The sequence below is a fragment of the Astatotilapia calliptera genome, chromosome 6 (genome assembly GCF_900246225.1).
Source record: "Astatotilapia calliptera chromosome 6, fAstCal1.2, whole genome shotgun sequence".
Lineage (NCBI taxonomy): Eukaryota > Metazoa > Chordata > Actinopteri > Cichliformes > Cichlidae > Astatotilapia > Astatotilapia calliptera.
In genome coordinates, this window is record NC_039307.1 from 19,144,750 (window position 1) to 19,170,008 (window position 25,259).

Sequence of the window (25,259 nt, forward strand, 5' to 3'; positions counted from 1 at the left end):
TGTTGGGGGTCGGGGGTGTGTGTCTCTAACAGTAATAGAAAAATTATAGAGGTTCAATACCAAACTTCTTCTTCTTGCTCACCACAGTTGATCAACTGCCTCCATCTCACCCTGTCTCTAACATCCTCCTCTGTCACGCCGACCCCCTTAATTTCCACTATATCCATGAATGTTGTCTGTCTTTTTCCTCTTTTCCTTCTGCTCAGGAGCTCCATTTTCAACATCCTTTCCCCAACATACCTACTATCCCTTCTCTGCACATGTCGAGAGCATCTCAGCCTCAGACTTTGTCTGTAAATTGATCAACCCGTGCTATCCCCCTGATATACTCATTTCTAACCTTGTCCATCCTGGTCACACCATAACATCTTCAACTCTTCACCTCCAGTTTGGCCTCCTGTCGTTTCATCAGTCTCCAAACCATATATCATAGCAGCTCTCACTAACACCTTCCCTTTTCACTCTTGCTACTATCTTTCAGTCACAAATCATCCCTGACACTTATCTCCACCCACTCCACCCTGCCTGCACTCTCCCCTTCACCTCTCTTACATGCTGTCCAGTGCTGTGGAGGTTGGTTGAGCCCAGGTATTTAGTTTTGTTTACCCTCTCCACCTCTGCTCCTTGCAACTTCACTTTTACACCTGCAGTGGACAAATTCTAAGAAAGACGATAGGAGTATGTTTCTCCAAGAAAAGAGAGGCATGGAAAGCGGGGAGTAAAGATAGAAGACAAGAGAGCGAGAGAAAGAGAGAGGCCTGGTTTGGGTGGCAGCCAGAGACTGAGAGTGGACTGCTGAGATGTGGGTCATCAGGATACCCGTTGGCATCAGGACACATTAATGATCACAGCAGTCACATGGCACTGCAGTCAATATGGGCAAAGTGGCCTTGTTCCACCCTTTAACTCCACCACACACACAAAAAAAATGCACAATTCATCACAACAAGGTTCCTCCTGTCTGTTGTCCTCAGTCACCCACAATTAAAGCTTATCAAACTTAACAGTTATTTTTCCAGTTATCTTTGGTTTTCATCCTTTTTGCAGAGTGTAACTTAATCTGAAAGAGCGCTTTGAACTTTTCACTTGTTCACTTTTCTCCCCTTTTAACTCTCACTCCCTCTTCCTTTCCATCAGTCTCCAACTTTCTTTGCCATATGCCAGGCTATAAATCTAAACACCCCGTCGCTGGTACCCTTGCATCTTCCATGCGCCACACTGACCTCCGAGAATAAATCGACTCAGCATTTTCACTAGTGCGACTTCTTTTACTGTAGTGTGCACTTTCTCTCTTGCTGAACCCAGCGGGTGTGCGGGGGCGGGTGAGCGCTCGGTGCCACAAAGGCTGAATCGAACCAGTCACACATCATCTTAAACCCATGCACACACATTCAGTCCAAGTCCAATCAATGTCCTGTTAACAAGGCCAAGACTGCAGTGGAAACAGGTGGGTCGACGGTGCAGTTTTTTGCGCACTGCACATTTCTGCAACACTTGGTGAAGGTCACTGCTGGACTCTCACAACACGGGGCACTTGTATTGGCACAGCAAGGTCAGGTGAAGGGGAGTTTGTGGTGAACAGGACTCATCCGGCCAGTCTTGTCCATCTAATTGGACTGTATGGACGGGTGCGGGTGGAGAGATTAGGTCTACTGGATTATAAAATTGAAAAGCAGCTTTTCATTTCAGCAAAATCCCTCCAGGATTAAATATGATGAGCCTCTGTCACAGACTCAGATTCATGCATGCCACATGAATGCATCCGCACATACGCCCCCTGTGATAACATGCAGCGTGCATTTGGGTCGTAGAGGTGAAGGTACTGTCATCCAGAAACAAACAGAAACACACAACCACACACTGTCCCCTCCCTGTTGCTTTGTTACACACACGAATGCGCACACTGTAACCATCCCGTGACCCTTGTCATGATGATACCAGCACACTGAGGTATTTATTAAAGTCACGACGAGTTCAGGCCACTCAGCCAGCCATATGCTCAAGGGGCGAGTAGATGGGAGATGAGGAGGTGGAGGTAAGTGGGAGGTGAGAAGGACAAGGTAACCAAAGTGGGGATCACCCATTGAGCCAGACTGAAACTGATCTGCTGACCTGGCAGCAAAGCACGAGGGGAGGGGAGGTGCTGGGGTTAGAGGCAGTGGACTTGAGAGAGGAAACATGAGCCAGACTGAATGAAATGAGACAGAGTGAGAGAGGTTTAAATGATGGAAGGAGACTAAGAAAGGGTTGACCATCGCACTATCCCTTCTTAGGTGCTTGGCTGTAGATTTAGAACACTTGCTTACCCTGTAAACATTGATTTTCCGCTTGATCGAGATTGTACGAACATAAATAGTCTGCGTCTGAAAGTGCACTGAAGGTCCATTATTAAAACTCACAAACAAACTGACATTTGTAAACATCGAGAAACACGAATTTCCCTTTTATTGACAGTTTTGTCGACCTGCCATTCAGCAGTACTTTGTGGGCTCTTGGCATGAAGAGCCACAGTTGAATGGAAGTACAAAAGCATCTTCATCGCACCTTCGATTTAAGATTTAGAAGCATCAGCTGAAATTGAAAGAATAATAGTTTGTTAGTTAAATCATTTCATTCAACATTTATATTTTAAATATAGGCAACGATCAGATTTATAAATGACTCATAAATGTTTTTGTCATGTTTTTTAAGATCACTGGACAAAATAATCCTTTACTTTTTTATTCATGTTTTTATTTATTTATTTCCATGTTTACAGTGTAGTACTGTACACAGTATAGACATATCTACAATCACAGGTTTTGAGCTATCCATCTGTTTGAACTCCTCTGTTGTTAGAACAGCTACATTGATATAAATTTAACTGAAAGAAACTAAGCTCATAGACTGAATCTGACCAAACAAATCTTCAGCTGCATTGCACTCACTTCCACAGATATAACTCTGTAATACAGGGGAAAAGCCTTAGCTTGAGGACCAGATTTGGTTTCAAATTCCTGAAAAATGGTAAATGTGAAAGCACTGCAGGCTGCATCTGCACAAGAACTGTTTTGGTCTCATTTCGAAGCTGCCATTTCACACCTGTTTTTCTGCTATTTTCTCCGGGACTATGTAGAGTGTATTGGGCCGTGACTGCTGCCGAAACTTTTCAGATTGCACAGCGGCGCTCCAACTGAACACAAAATGATTGAGAACTGCAGCTGCTACTGCTGCTGGGCTGGCATGCTGCTTTCACAATGTAGCCAGCGTAGACAAGGTGCAGTCCAAATGTCCTCAGTGGGATGAAGATGAGGTTTTTAAAGTGATGTTTTGGTCGCCCATACTCTTCAAAACGCTTTGACTCAAGATAAGAATGTGAATGTAAAAAGTAAAGGGCAACAGGCGATGCTAAAGGTTGAGATTATTTTTAGGATTCATTGAATTAAAGCCACAAAGACAGCATGTGCACTTCCATGTGTGGCAGCCTAAGTGCAGCCAGAGAAAGACAAAGGAAGGAGAGAATCAGAGGGAGGGAGGTTGCAGGAGGCAAAAGGAGACAAATTGTCTGTTTCCTTACACATCAAGGTCAACCAGAGCTGGAATGTGATTAGAAGTCCCTTGTCTGTCTCAGCTGTTTACCACACAAGATAATACAGACAGGGTGTTCAGCTGATAATGTTACCGTGTTAACAACTCCTCCCTTCAGCTTTTGTTTCAACTTCTCTGTGGAAATGGCAAGAATGTGGGAATGTCTTTCCAGCAGATACATGCACTCACGCAGGCAAGCTGAAGCAGGGATACATGTGGCAGGCACTGTCAAAATTATGATTTTAACACACACAGACGTGCCCACCGAAACACTTTTGTGTGTACATAATAGCACATAATTACACACCCTCCCAGATCCTTATGCATACACACTTTTTCACTGCAAGCAAATGAAGTCTGATAAGAATATGATGACACACAAGTGGATAGGAAAGTTTTCCATCTCTTACATCAGTTTCTTCTTCCATTCCCTCTGGATCGGAATCACATTCACAAGCCCGGGCACACTCTGCCTCCAAGAATCACACACATCTGCGGAGGCTCACAAACACTCTCTCTTAACTCCCTGACACAGACACACATTTGAGCACACACAAAGACCTACATAGCAAGCCCCTCACTGCGATGCTTCCTTTTATTTGCGTCTTGAAGACTCTGCTCCGCATTGTACAGCTCGGCATTCAGCTCATCTGCCTTCCAGCATTACCTTAATGGTTGTCTGTGGGTTGAGCAATTTTACCCAATATTGCTAAACAAAAGCACTCTTTCTCACACTAGACAGGGATTCGAGACAGCTTAGTAGCCCTATGACTGGTTTTATCCACCTACACAAAAGAATCTTCAGTGCATTAAGTGGTATTGAGTTGAGCCGAATTAAATTGGCTTGAATGGATTTTGAATTGAACTGAACTGGACTGCGCACAGCGCAGCTAAATTGAATAATTCAGATTGTGTGGAATCAAGTCAGATTGGATAAACTCAAACTGAATCAATCTAGGGTGAGTCAACTTGATTAAAATTGGTTTAGCGTTGCCAGTCGATGTTCCAGGTGACAGCTCGGTGGACGGACTGATTTTATTATGTAGAATGGACTGACACAATATCAGCATGCTTTCGTTAAAAGATGCTGAAACTGAGTTTTGAACTCATGACATCTACAGAGGAAACAACTTACGAATCATCAAACACCTATCCAATGACAGGTCTGCAAACACACATAAAGAAAAAGCGCTTTTATTCTTAAATCACAATCAGGCTTAAAGCAAAGGAGGTGAATGCTCAGAGTTAAAGTATTGGAATATAAAGATATATGTCTAATTATGAGTCTTAAAAAAAGACAGTACATACTCTCAAAAGTGATGGTAACAGATCTAAGCTTCAATGTACAAACTTACAAAACCAAGGTGGCAAAAATCTACTCACTGGAATGTGCTTATAAACACTTATTATTTTATTGTACAGAGCAGGCGCCTGAGATATTTGCTTTAGAACTCAGCGCTGTGTAAGTCGTCCAATTAAAAAAAGTGTCTCTTTCCAATCTTCCATCCCCAATGTCTGACTTTACCCCCCGCCCCCTCCACACACTCACACACGCACAATTACATCTTCCTCCGTCTGTCTTTCTCTTGATTGATCTCTTTGTTCTCCCTAAGTGGTTTCATCTCTTTTCATCACTCTCCATCTGGATCCATCTTTTTTAAAACGTGTTTTTAATGGTTCCAAACTTTCTTTTTTTATAACACTTAATAGTTTCTTTAAATTTTACAAATGACTCTTAACAACCCTCTCCATTTCCTGCTCCCTCTTTTTCGTCTGTTTTTAGACCGTAGTTAAAATCAGCTTTAATCTTTGCTTTTCATTTTTGGGGGGGTTGGATAAAATTAAGCATGCTACCAAGGAACAAGCCTAAGGTGTGAATATCTGCACTGTGCAATATGGTTTATGCATTTTTGCCACTGGCGAATCAGAGCACATTTCTCGCCGGATATCAGCTTATTAGATCTTGCGTGAGTGCAAAAGACTGGCCCTGGTAGCGCTGTAGTCCAAAGCCAATGTTTTTGCTCCAGGCTACGTGTAGCCATCTGTTTAGAATTGTTGGTGGAAGATAGATAAATCGGAAGATCGAGATGAAGACTGTAGAAGAGGAGGAGAATAAATGAAAGAGTAGAAAAGAAATTCCTGGTTAGTACCACTAACTTTGGGGGGGGGGGGGGGGGGGGGGGGGGGGGGGTATAGTGGTGGCGGTGTGGGGTGGTTGTAGGAGATTTGGGTAGGTGGATGAAGAGAAATAAGGTGAGTGGGAGAACAGGCAATGCTTCAGTGAGTGGTGGAGGGAGATGTGAAGCTACAAAATGAAAATGCATTCTTAGGTATTGCCTAGGGGTGGAAAGCTGATGGGGGGAGTACAGGGAAGGAGGAGATGGACTGAAAAAGATAGAAATGAGGTGTATGGGTCTAGGGTTAGAAGTAGAAGAAGAGAGGAGGGAAGGAGGTTCACTTTGAGAGGAAAGCCAGCTCAGACTCTCCAGGCTATTTTGGTGTGTGTGTGTGTGTGTGTGTGTGTGTGTGTGTGTGTGTGTGTGTGTGTGTGTGTGTGTGTGTGTGTGTGTGTGTGTGTGCGTGTCAGGGAGAGAGGGAGAGACAGGGAGAGGGAAAGAGATGAGAGCTTTCTACCTGCCCTAATGAAAAAGTTACATAAATCTGAGTGGGCATGCCTCTGCCTGCAGCATTTCTCCATATTATACCACTGACCCAAACCTCTCCCAGTGCATGTGTGAGCGTACACGCTATGTGTGCGTGTTCGATCCTTGTAGAGTCCCACTTGCCTGTTCATGTCAGAAATAAACTAGAAGAGAGACACCCACGTAAATGTGCAGACACACTTACACTTACACACAGACCAAAAGATCTAGCTGACCCAAGCCCTAAGAAATAGCCAGTGTCTTCAAACAGAGATGTTAAAACAGGTTGACCTGCTTGACAGACACACATTTTCACACAGGCTGTATAATCACACACTCTTGTTCCCTTGGACTTTGGAAAGGAAGAACTACCTCCATACGCATAAACTAACATGATTTATGTTCACATACAGACACTTAGAGCCAAAACACAGTGAACGTGATGAATCAAACTACACTTAAAGTCAAAGACTTTCTCCTGATATAGCACAGTAATAGCAAGGCATTACCATAAAGCTCGTTCTTAATGGGTCAACAGTGCACAGGTACAAATCAGACATAGATTATTTAAGAGGTTCTCCTCTTGTTTCACAAATGCAGCACTAATATGAAGATGGCAACTAACAGCACTTGAGGAAAAAGGGGGTAAAAGCAAAAAAAACCCCTCACTTTTACTGAAAATTACTCACATCCGCATATGCACACAGAAGCTTTAAAACAAGCGCACTAAGAAACTGAAATCAAAGTCATGCAAATACGTCTTCCAATTAGGCCCCAAACAGGTTTCCATGGGATGAAATGGCAACCTCTAATTGGCTGGATAAAAGAATGCTCACATCCGAGCCGACAACTTGAGACAGCTTGGAAAATATACACATCCCTACCTGCATCCATACAAAGACACACACAGGTGTACACTTTGTAAGCGCGGATCACAGACAATTTATTCATGGTTAGGGGAGTCACACACGGTATCACCGGTAAGATGAGAAGCAAGGGTAGAGTGTGTTGACACAGATATGGTGTATTGTCAGGTGCAGGCACACACACATGCTTGGGTCAGTCTCTTTTTAAAAGCGTGAATAAAGCTTTGGTCGTGGTGTCGTGTTAACATAAAAGCTTTCATGCTGTTAAAAAGACCAGGCTTTGATTAGAATTTGATGTGTGAGAGTGTTTTCTAATGCCGGCCTTTGCTGACAGCGGCCCTTTTAAATCCTGCAGAGCCTTTGCAGGGAGTCTTCTGTCAAAAATATGTTGAATCAACGATTTCACCTTAACATGCTCTGAAGGTTTTTTTTTGTTGTTACTCTTTTTCTTTTCCCCCCTTTTTTTTCTCTGAATTCTCTAAAAGACAGATGTTAAACGTGCTCACCATGTTTGCAGTAGATCTTTAGTAGATCTCAACCAAAAGGCAACAGCAGCAGCAGTAACAGTGTAGCTGTGGATGATCAAACATTGAATTTAAAATTGTTAACTAACTGAATATTAAAAAAAAATGTTTTTTTTAAATCTGATTAATAAGTCGCTCCTGCAAGAAAGTGTCTCTGTGTGACTTTTACAAAGTGGTGTTACTCTTACATGGCATGATCATTATGAATGGTTAAATAATTCATTTCTTATTCCCGTATGGGGATTTGTGTAGAATATGAGATCTGGACTGTGAGGAATCCAAATGCGCATATCATGTCTGAACCCATGTAGAGATCAGTGAATGTATTTGCATCTACAAAGTGCTCCACTTAAGCTCAAAGTTTTCAATATATATAGTGCTTAAGTTGCTGAAATATTGTGTACATTAGAGGTCTCGTTGCTGTCTTGTGAAAATTAGTTTTCAGATAAACTAAGCGGATTAAATCCCCCTAATGGGCTGAAAAATACATTTCTTCCTTGAATAAGCTTTAAAGAGTAATTGGATTGTTGTCTCGTGGCTTAAAAGAAAGCTTGAAAGATCAATGCTTTCTAAAAACACATAGCTTCCTCTGCAGATGGACACCGTACAAGAGCCGTAGACTGCAACAGTTTCAGTATTTAAAAATTTATGTAACTTTTAGGGATGAAAACAGGTTGGATTTCAGAATCTTCTATGCCAGCATACTGAATATGTAGTCTGGACTCTTGGTTGGTTACAAATGGCAATTTCTGTCAGCCTATTGGGCTAATGAGACTAAATTATTAATGAGTTGTGAAAATAATCCACAGTTAAGCCCTGAAGCCTGAAAACAGAAGCACTGAATCAGAACATAAAGAAAATGTGACAGATGTTATATAGATGGTTATATTTTAATATACCATACACAAATCCTCATACACCCAAAATGAACCCTAATGAGGTTCCTTACTGACACCTTAAAAGTGCAATCTATACCTGTCGTTTTATGCTGCAGACAAACAGCATCTAAACTATTTTTACTGCATTAGCTGCAGAATAATTTGCACTTTTCAACATTTTTTAATGCCACGAGTCGCATAATAATCAGGCAGACTTCTGAGTAAAAGGCTCTGCTGAATATGACTTCACGGGAGCCATTTCTTAACCCTAATGCCGAACTATAATTTTCAAAGGGGATTGCAAAAGCCAATGTACATATATACGCTTGAAGTGTGGTGTGAGGTTATCGATAGGGACGCTTTGGAGTCTCCCCTGCTTTCTAATTAACTCTCCTTCTTCCTTCTCCGACCGCTCAATGGCCCAACTTTGCACTTGGTCTCTGGTGTATCGAACACACACGCGCGCGCACATGCACGCGCAGACTCACACACGTTATCACACACTCGCATGCAAGAAGTCTGTTTGCATACCAAAAGCATACTTCATAGCTGAAAGAAAATGAAAGCCGTATTAATTATACAGTCTGCGTTTGTACACGCACGCACACACACAAAGAAAAAAAGAGGAGAGAGTGAGGGAGCAGTTATTTTGTTTCTCCTATGCGTCAAAGGAGACAGAGTGCGAGAATGATTGAGTCTCTCTGCGTCAGGGAGAGAGGGAATGAGAAATAGTGCAGAGGGAGAGAAAGAGTTCACTGTCTTCTCTCTTTAATGTGCGTGTGTGCACGTGTGTGTGTGCCTGTACATCTTCGTGCGTGTCGTCTACCCAGTATAACGCCCCCTCTGTGTCCCCGAGCCACTCTCTGTCACTCACACACACTGAGACTATTGTCAAGACATTGGGCGAGGCACCCCAAGACATTTCTGTGGCACTGTGTCTGTCACGGGGGTGATAGGGCTGTAAAGGGGTTTGCACATGCACATACACCCACACAGTTGTGTTTAAATCATTTTAGAGGACATTAAATTGACTTAATTTTTTTATCTGAAGGCTTCTCCTGAAACTAACCATAGCTGCTATTTGCTTAACTGCTTCCCTTCCCTAAACTTAAACTAAACCTGCTCGCAAACCATGTCTTCACCTCCGAATTGTGCCCTAGTTATTATTGGGACTTGTTTATGGTTCCCAAATGGGAAGTTGGTCCCCACAATATGATGGTGTAAATACATTTATGTCCCCACAAAGTATAAACACACAATCTATAAGATCCACAACTAATGTACAAATATGCCATTTTATATGTAGGCAGGTGAATTAATGTGGCAGTCGCCTGGAGTGCAGAGCAGGCATGTGTGAGTGTGTGTTTGTACTTGTGCGTGCCAGAGTTATAGCATACGCATATGTGGGTTGTGATTATGTGTGGCAAGGCCTATGTGGTGTACGTGCTTGTTTGTATCTGACAGCACATTAGGCAAAGCTATCTTTAACCTTGTAAAATGAGTGACACTGATTCTAAACTGACAGGATGGATTTCAGTTTGCCATGGCGCTCCATCGTGTCAGCCTCTGTCAGCTCAGCCCGTCCGCCCATTTCACAAAAGACAGGAGCGTCACAAAGGAGACAAAGTATATGTGAGGGGGAGGTAGAGAAACAACGAGAAACAAGAAGAAAATGAGAGGTTTATGGAGAAAGCTGGGAAAGATATGAGAAATGAAATAGTTTGGAAAGTCGGGGAGGAAGAGCGGTCTTGTTTGACAGAGAAAGGATGCCACACCAAAAGAGCTGAAAGTGTAAACGAGGCAAAAGAGTGTGAAGGAGAAAAAAAATGGGAGTGTGAACCGAGGTAGAGGTGGTGGAGGGAGCAGGGGGAAAGAGACCTTGCTCTTGTAGTCGGACGTCTCTGAGGTCCTTTATTGACTCTATCTATTGTTCACAGCAGCACTCCTAATCACTCTCAACAGGGAGGTTGTGTTTGTGTGTGCCCGCGCGTGGATGTGTGATCTTGTTTGCGTGATCTTGTTTGCCAGCCTTTTACAAAAAGTACGTATCTTTAGCCTCATCCTCACTTTTACTCTTTCATACACTGGCCCCCACAGAGAAGCTATTGTTCACTCTTCATCTGGTCAACCTTAATGGACAATAGCAGTGGGTGGGAAAAGCCTGTTCCTAACACGCATACTATTAGTCTAATGGTACAAATTCTCACACACACACACACACACACACACACACACACACACACACACACACACACACACACACACACACGAAGACAGAATGGGCAGTAAATACCATCTAAATAGCAGGCATACATATGTATGGTCTCTCTTACTCACGCAGGCACACAGAAGGCCAGTTGTACGCGGCCATCCTGTTTGCATCTTTCTTAACAATGACTGCTGTCATGGATATTATAAGAGATGACTGTTTTAAGGACTAGCACTGGAAAGTGATGAACACCACCAGCACACACACACCAACAGAGGAGCTAATCTGAATCATGGGCATTTGTCCGGTAAGCCTCGTTTCACATCTCACACTATGAGCCTTTGTTTCTGTTTTGTTTTTTCCCCTATAGACAGCCACGGCTGCACAAAAGGATAAACATTTCAAAGAGCCGATGCTGTGAATAGAGTCAATGATTTTCAATGTGTATCTGCAGGGTGGAGAGCCCAGATGGAGACAGGGAGAAGGGAGAAAGCACAATGCCAGAGTGGACAGATTGATGGTAATAAAGCTGTGGTGGATGGCGAAGCAGTCGATCCACATGCAGCGAAACAGTCTCTCTGCCTGTCTGCCTCTGCACAAACAGTCATCCGCAAAATACCTGCAAACATCCACACACTTTAAATAACTAGTTAGGGCTAAAATGGTGCACAACTGACTCACGGTTTTATTTCTAAATGGAGCCAATAAGAGAAAGTGATTGAAGTTCACAAAGCTTCAACAAATCACAAACGTGCCTCGCACAAAGCAAAAACTGTTAAGCGGGACAGGCGTGTCAGAAGTCAGCGAGGCTCGTAGTTCCAGTGTTTGCCACCGGAGGGCTTGCAGCAGACTGCAGCATTCTGAAGAGGAGTGTGGAGAGAGGGAGCGAATGGGTCCGCATAGTGCCGATCAGATGACCTCGCTGCTGCAGTTAATGTTCTCTGGCGCTCAGACACAAGGCTAAGGCTCTCCCTCATACCGCGGGGCTGTTGTACAACAAGCTGTTGTGGTGGTAGGGGTGGTGTTGTTTGAGGAGTGCGAGTGTGGTTGTGTGTAAGTGTGTATGCAGGAGGGGAAAAGATTAGGGGAGTGGAACAAGAGAAGGTGCTCCTGTGAGGGGAATGAGGGAGCGTGACACCAAGAAGGTAACATGTTTCTAAAGCACTGCTCAATTTCTGTAATCCGGTCTTTCTTTCTTCTATACCCTTCTCCCCATATTTCTCCTTTTTCTTTGCCTCCTTTCTCTTTGTCCCGCTCTCTTGCCCTCTGCGTCTCCACCCCCCCACGCACTTTAATTTGCCCCCTCATTTCTACTGCCGCACTTGCCCCCCTTTTTCTCTACCTCATACCCCCTCTCCCTCCCTCTTCTCCCTTTCTCTCTCTCTCTCTCCCTCTCTTCTTTTTCTCTCTGCAGTGCAGCACAGTGATTATCATTCCTCTCACAGAGTCAGGCCTGATAGTCAGATACTGCTGAGCACCCTTCTACATCACCTGCTTCTAGAGGGAGCAATGGAGAGCGAGAGACTGAGACAGAGGAAAGAAGAGAAAGGAAGAGGGGAGGGAAAGAGGGAGAGAAGATCGGTGAACTGCAGAATGAGGGGAATGAAAGAAGAAAGAGGAAATGAAAGGGGAGAAAGTGGGGGGTGAGGGAACAAAGGGTGAAGGAGAGCAGAGAAACATGGGAAGGGAGGGAAAAAGCAGAAGCATGGATAAGGGAGGATTGCTGTTACTGCAGAGGTGGTCCCACTGCAACATACATGCTGCATAGTTATAGATGTGTTGTCAGTGTGTGTTAAAGTGCACACTTGCAAGTGTGAGTGTGAGCAAGCGTGGCTGAAGTGCGCATTTACGGCATCAGCGTGGAAGCTATGAATGTCTGTGCGAGTGCGTGAGTGTGCGCTGTGATAATAAGGCGCCTTGACTCATCAACATCACTGGGCCAGACAGCTGAAGAAATGCCACTCATATTGCTTCATCCCTCCCTGAGCTGAGTTTCAACCTGCTCCAAACCATTTTGTGCATTCTGCAAATGCCACAACAGTCCGCGTCTCTCCCTCTGAACGACATTCTTCATCTCTTCTTCACTTCTACTTCAGACAGTCTGTGGTCATGCCGAGTCTTTTCCTTTTATTATTTTATATTTACCTCGCTACAAATGCTGATTAACAGACATTTTTTTTCCTCATCCCACCTTTGATCAGTTGTTCCATCCATCATCCGTCACTCCCTTCCACGTAGTCTCTTGACACATGTCTGTACCTGTCTGCTTGACCCAGCGGTGACACTGCGTAAGCAGGATGTCTGCTCTTTTCAACATAGCCTTAAGAAACTGCATTATGGCACTGGAAACGTCACTCTGTTACACCACTAAGGGCTTGAACAAAGTTGCAGATCATTTCTATATTTAAATAACCAGTTTAAATATATCATCATCAAATAAATTGTTAACCCGTCTGTCCTGTTTGCGCAGTAACTGAAAGATGCTTTCTGTCAGTGTGCTTCACTGTTTCCCCTCCTCACTGGCTTTGATGCATAACTTAACAGTTGACAGCAAAAGATTTCAGGAGGTTTTCTCATAAACTCTTGGAGATTTTATTAGGATCACACGAATTTTACCAATTAACTCATTTTCCAGTTAAACTTTAGTTTCATTTATTTTATTGGACTCTTTGACATGATGAGAAAAGACAGAAGAAAAGAAATAGCAAAAACTGTTGGAGTAGAAATGAACTTTGTTTGTGCAATTAGATTAAAAAAAAAAAACAACAACAAAGATATTCATGTGTTGTTGTTTTTTTCACCAACAAATTTCACACTTAAGGTGCTTGTAAAAAGAAAAAAATCCCTTACAGTTATGAAACAAGACATCTGGAGCCAGAGAATTTAAATGGCAATTAAAATGGTAGAAAACAATAGTAAAGAAAGGCAAGGAAAAGCAAGCTTTGAAGTTAAATGCAAGTCATGCAACATGTCATCCGTAGAGCCACTTTGTGTGAATCCACAGTGAAGAAGTGTCTCTGCATAAACGCCTTTTTCATGGCAGTTTAATCATGCAAGGTGTAAGGATTCCTGCTTTAAAGCAGTCAATGCAAGCTCATTATTTTTCAATAATATTTGCATTGTAATCTGGTCGCTGTTATTGAGTTCACTTATTCATTCCAGTATTCACTCTACTCTTAAAGTATGACCACATGCACGCTGGCTGTCTGCATTAGCACAACATGATTTCTAAACGGCAGCAAAACAACAGAGCAGAAACAAAGGTCATTTTGACTGATCAGCATTCCGGATATGAAGTCTGGACTATACCCATGTGGTGTCAACAGGAGCATATTAGTTTTCAGTGTGTGCTCTGGTAGTATAGTGCAATATCACCTTACGTATTCCACACAGTTATAGCTGTAATAAGCATTAGGCTGACATTTTATCAGGTCTGGTATTTTTTTAGATAGTAAATAAACTTCCAGATTATAAGAATCGGGATAAAGTGATATTATCTGTTAATAAAAAATAGCTATGTTGAATAATCTGCACTTTTAAGGCATTTTTAATCCTTTCTCGTGCAACACTAGTCACAGTAGAGCTGGCGTATGAAGCTCACCGGCCATCAGGAGCAACTAAGGGTTGACCGTCCTGCCCAAGGTGGAGGGACCAGGGACTGAACTGCCAACCCTCTGATTTATTTATTTTTTGACAGCTTTGTACAGAACCAAAGAATAGATCGCTATTTACTTTATTCATTTGTATATTAAAGGCTTTTTAGAGCAATGTACTCGTTTAATCACTAATTTATTTTTTTTAATTGATTATTAAGTCATTACTCATATTATGCTTAAATCCCAGGGTTATTCTAATGATTCAAGAGGTCATCCTGCCCACTAGAGCTGCTAAGCCTCTTAAAGAATTCCATAAATCTGGTCTGTAATTAAGACTTTCAGTATCCCACATCAGTCACACAATCCAATTTTTGGCCTAAAAATATCTTATTTTACAAATATTGATGTATGCCATCAAACGTAACGTGTTCTCAGGATTAAATCACGATTCAAGGATCGCTGCCAGGGAAATTACACCGCGGCACCCCTCAGTCAACGTAAGGAAAATTTCAGGTGTCTGGAGGGAGCGATTACAAACAGGATGTTTGTTGTCTGCTTGATTGACGTTGGACTCAGTGAATAAACCGACTTTGGCCTGTTTCAAAAGAACTATATTAACAACACGGGAAAAACACTTTTTCTTTTAACATCCAGTTTTTTATTTTTAGCAAACAGCAATAAATACAAACATGCAGCAATATGTTGGGCAAAGACAGATGAAAGTATAATCCATCACAACACTTTTGATGCCGGGCAGTAGGACCGGCTAACGTCATTATGAATTATAAAGATAAAAATTAATCATCATCAACACTAGCATTTCCAGCTCTCAGTCGATAAATTTAATATTTGTTCTGTCACAGCCTGTTACATTTTACACTTCTTTTCATAGTTTTGTTTTCTTGAATAAAAGAAAGAAGCCACAAAGAAAAAAACCAATTATTATGGTCATTAAGTATGTTTAGCCGAAACCTAATTACACTGACTTTTATCAATTGTCAGTTCAGAAGTTAAAAGCTATCATCAACTCTTTTAATGGATAATGATTTTATATTATGTATCAGCATTTAAAAAGTCATATCAGTCAATCCGTCAAATGAATTATTTTACATTTTTTGGTCTGTATTTACTGAATGTGTCTCACTCTGCCTCCATGCAACATGATTTGAATAAATCTGTGTTCATGATGGGAATTTGTCCCCCTGTCTATGCACTGTTACAACCCAGTACACTTGGTTTCTAAAAATTAGCCGCAGTGGCTCTTCACCTATACAAAGATGATGTCAAACATCAAGGAGAACGAGCAGAGAGCGAAAGGGAACTGTGGCTCCAGTCCTACAACCATATTTGTAGTTTTGGTTTATGCATAAGCCGCATCCTGTCAGTTCATTATGCAGACCAGAGTGTACCAGGGCATAAACAAACACAAACACGGTCTCACATCCAAATGCTCTCTCTCTCTCACACACAGACACACACACACACACAGAGAGACCAAGAATCAGATGTGCAGATACACACATGTGTTGAATATGCAGACACATGTAACAAGAAGAGAGGGAGACTGTTAATTAACTAGAGCTCGTTAATTCTCTTTGAACCGACAGCATGGAGGTTTACACACTAATTACCTTGATGACTGAGCCAACCTGTGCACGCGCACACACACACATTCTACAAACACAGACGCACACGCAGGTGCGACTAGTCTCACGGGCTGACATAACACATCTTGCAGGTTTTGAAAGTCTCACACTCGTACACGGCTATCAAACACAAACATAAATGTGAGAAGTCTCACTCATATGCATATACACACACTCACACACACAGTCTGCAACACGGTTTTGCCCTGAAATGAAAGCTATATTAGGAACTCTTTTTTTTTCTCTTCAGAGCTGCAAGATACAGATGGTTAAGTTTATTCTTAGTTCAGACCCATCATGCTTCCTTTTGATTCACTCTTTCGATCTGCCAGAAATAACTTCAGACCAACTTCCAGGATGGTCATATGTTTGTACAATATAGTTGCATTACATCCACACACACATATGAAAACATAATCGATCAAACACGGACACTCACACTCGCTCACTTTGCTGCGCAGATGAGCGAAGCTCCCATGTCAGTATTGGACTGTAATGGCCCATGTCAGATTAGGGGGAAGGGTTTTTTTTATGTCCTCCGTCAGACTCAATTAATACTCCATCAGGCATGAATTCATAGGCCACACTGGACCTTAGCCAGTTCATCCATGCGTGTGTTTTGAAACTAATAAATGTGTTTTCACATTCAGTTGATATTTGAGTATAGCACTATGTTACCTATTATAATAATGAGACTTTTTTGAAGTTCCTCCTCCAAATTAGAGAAAGTGCACATGCACACACAAAAGTGCTTTTGTCAGTCAGGTTGGAAAACATCAAGGAGGTTTTTCAGTGCAAAGGTAGAAGCTGGCAAAGAAGCAAGGAGAGAGTAGGAGACACTTCGCAGGTATAAGCAAAGAAGGCGGAGATGTGAAAAGCTTTTTAAGAAATCCATATTCACAAAAGAAAGATGTTCAAATGGTTACTGGGTAGCAGAGGGTGAGTGAGAGCGAAAAGGAAAAAGTGAGACGACAATGTGAAGTAGCAAGAGGAGCTGAGGCAGAATGTGTAGAGTGTGGAGTCATAGAATGTAATGACTAGAAGATGCCAAAATATGGGATTTGGCAAAAGAAAAGAAGCGAGGTTTGTCAATGAGGCTAAGGCAGTGGATGTGAGAAGACGCTGGAAAAGGGGGTTTGGGGAGTGCAGAGAAGTTATGGGTCAATAAAGCCCGCTGTGGGGAAGCAGAGAGGGACTCATAACGAGGTCAAGGACACATCATCGATCGCCACATCATAACGCTGACTGGCAAGGAGAAGAAAGGATTGAGGAGGAGATGGAGGAAGTGAACAGGAGTCACGGAGGACAGAGGGAGAGCTATGCTACAGCTGTGGAGAGGGGGTGACTGTAGAATTGGCCGAAGCGAAGAAGGGGGAGAAGCGGGAGAGAAGTAGAAAATAAAAAATAACAAGGATGAAGGAATGAAAGGGGGCAAGTCTGGCCAGAAACAAGGTTAGAGGGAAATTGAATTAGACGGAATCATGGCTGAACAGATCAGATCTGTAATAAAACACACACAGAGGAGCAACCCGCACCAGTTTTGCAATAAGCTGCTGTAAATCAAGGCGTGCTCTGTGTTGCAAGCTGGATTTCTACACTTACACAGTAATCCTACCCCCTCTCATGTAGCTGACATGTTACATTTAAGCCACAGAGCTAAGAATCTCATATTCAGAAGTACAGCTCTAAGAAAAAGTTTGCTAAGCCTTTGGAAAGACCATGATCTCTACATTGATTGCCCATAAAATGTTATCTGATCTTCATGTGACAATTATAGACAACCGCAGACTGACTAGACTAGCAACACGCAAACAGCTGTGCTTTTCGTCTTTATTGAGCACACTAAGTAATTGCTCAATAACCACATGAAGAGAACATGAAGAGTTTGTGTGCTGAATCAGATCTTTCGACACAGCAGCCTCAGCTTTATACTTTATACTTACTGCTCAATTAGCAAAGGTTGCTCACACGCTAACTTTCTTAGCATAGTAGCTAATATAAAACATATTGACGGTGTTATTGTTACTTGTCATCTCAATATACCTCTGTTTACTGACAGCTTTGCCCACCTGAAACAAATTACCTAGTTGCACAAAAGTACGATTATTACCTCTTTTCTTAAGTTGTGTATTTCCTCACTCAGGTAGATGTAACGGCACATCCTTGATGTTATTGAATACAATCAAAATAGAAGTGATTTTTATTTTATTCTGGACATTTTTCAGATTGAAAAGGGAGAAATGTCAACTGTGCAATTATACTGGTTGAAATATCTTCTATTGTGTAAGATAGAGAGCGTTTTTCTCAGCTGGGCAAGAAAAGAAATTAGCGGATTCAGGAAAGAGCTTCTGAACAGCGGACTGTGTTTTTAAAGTTGCCCAGTCATTTATTAGGGGGCAAGTTTGTTTTGTCAAAGCCATACATGAGAATATCTTTCTTTCTTTTTCCTGTTTTATATCCCTTGAATACGGGCATGCCCCTCTTGTGGCCTTGTGATCAGAAATTATTATAATTTTTCATCATTATTTTCATGAAATAAATCTGTGATCATGAAAACACATCCTGCCGTAATGTTGAGTTAATATTATTTTATGATCAGAAGTAGAAAAGTTTTGACAGCCTGTTAAGTGAATAGAGGATTTCTTTTTGTCAACACCTGTGATGTCGGAAAACACTTATTATTACAAGTTCCCACATTTTCTTGGCAGCCAAACTATTTCTTACTCATGTTCTCGCTGACTCTTTACACCCAGCTTCTACTCATTTATCCACTGTTCCCTCTCTGAGCTGTTGCCCCCTGTTTGAATAAGTGGAAAAGAGGTTGAGCTGCTTCAACTAAGTGAACGCTCTAAAAAATACATTGCTGTCTGTGGAGAGTTAAAATGAAGCCACCGAGGTTGCAAGAACTACTGGTTTTCCATTAGATTCCAATGTCTCGGCTCTTTCCTCACCCTTGCACGTGCCTCCCATCCCTGTTGTCTGAGTCACTTTTTCTCATCCCCATTTTATCTCAACGATGTTAAGAAGTGGCAGAAGAAACACGTGCTCCATTAATTTCCCGTTTCTCCTTAATTAATTTTGCTGTGTTCGCCTCTCATCTTGTCTTGTGCGTTCATTAGGTGAACTCGCTCAAATGTTTCTTTTCTTTCTGCGCGCGCTTGTGTGCCTGTTTGAAAGAAAAGGAAGATTTGGTACAGTCCGGACTTTTATTGCAGCCCTCCATCAGTTTTCCTCCCCGATTATCCTGAGGTGACTTTCTGAGCTGACGTTTTGTCCACCCTAATCTGCTTCCGTCCTCTGCTCAGTCACTTCCTCCCCATACGCTGCATGTTTCAAAGCAGATTTAGGTTGAAAGGGATGTAATTTTGTGACCAGATAAATGAGTATGAAAGGGGTTTGTGGGGGAAGGGGGGTTATATAGAAATGGGCTTCCTGGTGCAGAGTGATCCCTTCAGGCCAGACAGCGTCGTTTAACTTTCACTGATAGCCTCTCAGCGTGAACTTATAACAATCTTTATCCTCTCTGTCTCGCCTCAAAGTGAAAACCACTCCGCTAACTAGACTGGGGGTGATTAGAGCGTTAAAACTGGAGCAGGTGCGATGCTTAGTTTGCATGAATGATGTAATTCACTCCTGAAACCACTAACACTGTAAAACTAGATTATTTGTTATTGATGGGAGATGGTTCAGTGGTTTGTGTCGCAAGGATGCTTGCAACCTATTTTTGAAAGTTGCAGTTCTTATTTATTTTTTGCTATTCAGATATTAATAAATTTCTACATTATGATGAGTTGGCTTACTTCTAAACTAAGATAAAATGAAGGAAAACGCTTGTCAGATCTTTTGATATCTCATATCTCTGGAACTGGAGCCCAAAGAGTAAATTGTTGTGGATCACAAATGTGTAGTTTTACATTCTTATTTTTTTTATTAACCCTTTAATGCCCAGTGTATTATATTAAAATGCATTTTTTAGACTTCTACATCATCTGTCAACCCTCCCCACTCCCCCGAAAAACCTAAATAAATCTCACAATACATTTTAAGCAATAAATAACAAAAATAGAGGTAAAAAAAATGCCAGGTGTAGCAAATGTGACATAAATTAAAACTCAGGCTTTAAAGGGGTTAAATAAATGCAGTGGATTTTAGTAAGTAAGCTAGTGCGAATTCCACATACACAGCAGGATGATCTAGTAGAGACTGGCTTGAGCTGAATACGCTGCCTGTCATTCATTTTGAAGGAACATGTCACCCTTTGCGCCAGAGAGGCTGTATGAGCCTTTGGAGACACAGACAAGCCTTTTTAACTGGAAAGCACATGCACCACCGAGGCCTTTTTTGCAGTTTCAAAAGAGTTAACCACGCTCAGACTGAAATTTAATGGCCTCTTCCTTTGTGCATGTTCCACCATTCCAGCACATTTCCGAAAAATCTGACCTGCCAGTATTTGTACCTGAGAGACAGACAGGAAAACGGAAGGCCTTCACCCCGGCTTTTGCTTTAGTCAAAAGCATAAAATCTGTGCATGTCCGTTTTTTCTTGCTGTCAATGAGAAAGATGTAAAATGTCACCAGACTCATCATTTAACATCCTTCTCTTATTTCAATACAGTGCTGAATGTTGTTTGTGAGCTTGAACTTTATATTACCCAGCTGCTACTACTAGGCACCATTCCAGATTGAAAAGAAACTCTCTCTGGCCCGTCCAGAGGTTTGTAAACATCAACCATGTCCAGAAACCTTAATCTAAACTGGGATTAAAGGCCAACTGAAAACTTTGAGGGAGTGCCATGATTGGTTGATAACTATTACCCTGCATTGTAGCAGCTAAGCCCATAATCAAGGCGAACATCCTCCGATAATCCCAATATGTCTTTGCAGACCCCTGCCCAACAGCCTAATCCTCAGATTTAGAACCTCAGATTAGGAATACTGGATGATTAATCTCATATTGTGCGTTTGTTTTCTGCAGGGGACCCTTCGCCGGGTGACCTTCTCGGTAGTGAGCCAACCACAGGACGGTGGTTGCTATGACAGTGGCCTGGAAGACTCGGAGACTCCGAGTAGCAAGAGTTCATCAGGGCCTCGGTTGGGAGCCCTGCCACTTCCAGAGGAAGGCTACGAGCGAACCACACCTGAGGGCAGCGTAGGGGAGGAGGAGCATGTGGAGAATGGTACACACATGGTGCATTAGAGCTCAAAAAGGCCGAGCGATGCATTTACTTGTATATGTTTTACTTTGCTTGGACATGTTGATAGACACTATCTATGTCTCTCATTTTCTCTTTCCCTATCTCTCTCTCGCACCCCCTCACCTCCTCTTTCTATGCCATAAAAACACACAATAACACTTTCATTAAAACCTCGGCTTGCTGTCAAGGCCTCGGGAATCTTTTCAGTCTTTCACATGATGGAAATCTGTTTTATACAAAAAAGCATTTGTTCTGTGTGTGTGTCTGTGTGTCTCTGTGTGTGCATGCACTTGTCCCACATATACAGAGTGTTTCTGAGTAATATGTGAAGGGTTTTTTTAATAAAAGCTAATGTGTGTTAGTATGTTATGCCAGAGAACCGTCCTTGGCCTTGTCCAAGCATCTGCTTCACCAATGAAATTGTGTTTTCACCTTTTTGTGCAAAGTCTTTGTCAAGGATGGCAAGCGACAAAAAAAGTTATTCTTTTGATCTTTTCACTCGTCTTTCCTCTGTATATGGTCATGCCAGGGCTGCAGCAACATCGGCAACAAGCCAGGGTCACTGTGACCTTGGTGAATAACTAGTTCTGTGGCTATCAGTGAGTTTCCAGTTCAATGCTGCTTCTTGCCAGTGTGCGAAATTTTGTTGAGTTTAATAAGTTTTTGTCACGGTCAGATGGAGAGACGAATTGAACAGAGAATTCATTGTGTTGGCTTTAATTATACTGCACAAGTATGTTCTTGTTTGGTTTCGCATGAAGTTACTGCTGCCGCTCTACATATTCAGTAAAACTTTGCTGGCAGATTACAGCAGAGATATCTAATTTCTTGCGGTAAATTCAAGTGAAGCCAAAGTTAGAAGCTTTAACAGGAAATGAACACATTACATGACATGACAAGACATGAAAAGACAAACGACTGGTTTTGCATACATAAGGCTACAATACATCAGCATTAAATCTCTGGTAGTCTTGCTAACCTTTGGAAAAAAGCACTGGAGGAATGTTACAAATACACATCCAATCAATTCCTTCCACATAAAGAAATTTAGTCTTGCCATTCAAATTCCTGCTGATGAATTTCCTTTTCTTTTCAGTATTTTTTTCTTTTTCTTTTCTTTTTTTTTGCTTTGACCTCAACTTTTACCTTTAATGTAATGCTGAACCGCACCTGATTTTTTTATGCATTCTTTGGATGTCAGCAGTTTTTCTTTTTGCTCCAGCAGCATTTTTCCTTTAATTCAACCCCCTCCTTTGCAACCTTTGTCTAAAACCATCTTTTTAAAGCTATTTTCTGTCTTCCTGTTTCATTGTTCAACTCTCCTTTCTCTCTGGTACTTTTTATTTCCTTGTCTCCTCATCATTTGGTGGTCTAGTGTGTGGCACCGTGAGTCAGTTCATTGTGACATTCCCCTTTCACTCTCTTTTCGCCAGTGTTTTCATTGTGATATATTACTTGTTAAATTAAGGCAGAGATGTCATTTAACTTCTTTTGTTTCTTTTTTCTGTATCCAGATGCTAGACAGCTGCCAGATGTAGCTTTGACAGGGAAGTGTACCAGGGAGTGTGATGAGTTTGGCCATTCTGACACTTGTTGGATGCCTGTCCGCTCTTCGGCACGGCCGCGTCAGCGCCACGGCAGCGACCCACCACGACTCTCGACCTTTGCCCCCGGAGATGACAACAATAACCTTCGCGGTAACGACCATGAGAGTGACAGTGAGAGTGCGGGAAGCGCGGGGAGCTCCGAACCCGGAGTGGTCGTCAGTGGAGAAGGTCAGAGATTACCTTTAGCCAATGGGGATCCGCTTGGCACCCTGGGTAGGGGAAACCACAACAGGAATATGGGTGATCACAACCGTAACCTTCTTAACCGCAAGATGACTTCTGCATCCTACGACACATTTAGCAGTGCTGGTTTTGGGAGACGCCAACAAGAGGAGGGAGGGGGAGAAGGCCAAAACCCACCTGAGGTCATACCACTGACGCGGACAGGAGGGGACTACAAGACCACATCCTGCCTGACCTTGTCACGCCGTGAGGTCTACCTGTGACATCCTTGCAGTCCTCACCACTACTTCCTTTTCCGTAACAAGAGGGAGGATTAAAACTTCACTGGCAAGTCATCAGCGTGAAAGGACTTGGAACCTGGGAAGATGTGAAACTGTCAGAAAAGATGTTTTCCAAAAATACTTTTTGATTCTGACTAATATTTATAGGCCCTTAAATGTAGGAAAAAAATTGGATAAACTCCTAGGAGAACCCTGAACAGAAAGAACACTTTCTAAAGCATTTTTCTAAATACTGGTGAAAGTTACCTACAGGCAAAGCTCCTCTTATGACAATGTGGAGGAGGACAATCTTCTCTTCTTTTTACCTGAATCTGATGCATGCCTGACCCTATCCCACAGAGGGAACTGTATGAAGAAGAAAGAAGCGGAGACGGTGTAAATTCTGATGCTATAAATTCCTGAGTGCGTATAAAAACTGAGTCTACAGCAGACCAGATTTGGACTCAACTGGTGAGCCATCTGCTGAAAAACCACAGAGGTTTCATCCAGTCAAAACAGATTAAAAAAGAAGTGACGGGTCTTTGATTGAGTTATTTGAATCTAATTCAAACCAATCAATTTTTCTAATGTCTAATCAACTGTATCATAACACAACAGGGGGATATTAACCAATCAAACTGCTCATGTCTTGAGGATTTTCTGTCATAAATAGAGCGTAAAGTACCACCTGAGTGTGATCGCCGTAATGTTACACACTAGAAAAAAACGTCAGTTGTTTAAAACACATACGATTCAGAACAAACAGCAACAATGTGAAAACAGACTTTTCTTACAATCAAATGTAATTTTTCAGAATACAGTGTCCTCATAGTATGTCAGTAGTGCCACAGTATTCGGGCGTGTGTGAGAATATATGTTTATTATTTTACCTTTACACCCAGTCTGTATGTATATAGTGTATGTCAGTATTTGATAAAACAGCAGCGTTATCTCTCCGCTGCTGTCTTTCGTTGAGTAGACTGGGGTGCTTAGTTCATTGCACATCTACGGTATCCTAACGGTGTTCATGTATGATAAGTGCTTTCTCACGCACACGCGGACACATATGCACTCATACGCATGCAAGCGCTCATACACTGAGCATAGCATGTAAACACAAACATACAGTGCATTTACAGAATGTGGACGTGCATAAGGCCACCGTTTATGACACGAGTCAGTGGCTGTGTAACATAAAGTATGTAATAACCTGCATTAACTTTCATACAGAAAAAATTAAGAACAGGCAAACACAACACACACATACACACAGCATATTTAAACATAAGTCATATAAACGCAGTGCATAGTTCATGTGCACTATGTATGTATGTGCTTTTTTATCATAATTTTTTAACATTATCATTGAACTAGCTGTAGCATTTTGCCTGCTCCCCTCCATCCAGTATTTAAACATGAAATGTATTTAATAATTATTCATCTCTGACTGATGTGTGAGACTACATTAAAGGGAATTTCAGTGACATCTACTGTAAGTGACGATAGACAATGTGAAAACCGGAGCTATTCTGCTGTACGTAGGACTCATAGAAAAGACCAAACTTCTATAGCTTCTGTAAGAAAAAAAGGAAAGAAAAAAACTGCATGAAAGGAAGATTATGCTAACTTTTTTTTCCTCTCTTTTTTAAACCACATGCTTTTTTGAATACCACGCCTATTTGGATACATCTGTACTAAATGTGTGTGCTCGCGGGGAAATGGAGATAATGATTGCAGCAAGGGAGTTAGCTTCAGTGGATGAGATCGTTTCTTCTTTATCGTGGAGAGAGTTTGAAGTAACCTTGGGCCCTTTCGCTCACTTTGGCACAAAGGATGCCAGAGGCTATATATATATATATATATATATATATATATATATATATATATATATATATATATTAAAAAAAGAACATAGTGAATTGGGAACGTAAGACTTGTGCTGCGACCCGTTTCACCGCGCAGTGCTGACCTGAACACGCCCATACTGCTGTGCTGAACTGCACAGATAACAGACTCCTTCACATTTTGTCCTTCCCATCAGCTACTGCACGACTTCGACACACTCTGCTGCATTGGGCTAAAGAGTG

The 25,259-nt window shown here is 41.9% G+C and overlaps 1 protein-coding gene across 1 annotated transcript in view; it reads left to right on the forward strand.

Annotated features, from left to right (window-relative positions):
* Positions 1-25,031, forward strand: part of pcdh7a (protocadherin 7a) — a 38,750-nt gene extending 13,719 nt beyond the window's left edge. Inside the window, exons 5-6 of the mRNA XM_026170852.1 lie at positions 20,903-21,104; positions 22,637-25,031. Of these exons, the coding sequence (XP_026026637.1) occupies positions 20,903-21,104; positions 22,637-23,175 (741 nt within the window). The 3' untranslated portion in view covers positions 23,176-25,031. The remainder of the gene's footprint in view (positions 1-20,902; positions 21,105-22,636) is intronic.
* Positions 25,032-25,259: the final 228 nt, after the last annotated feature.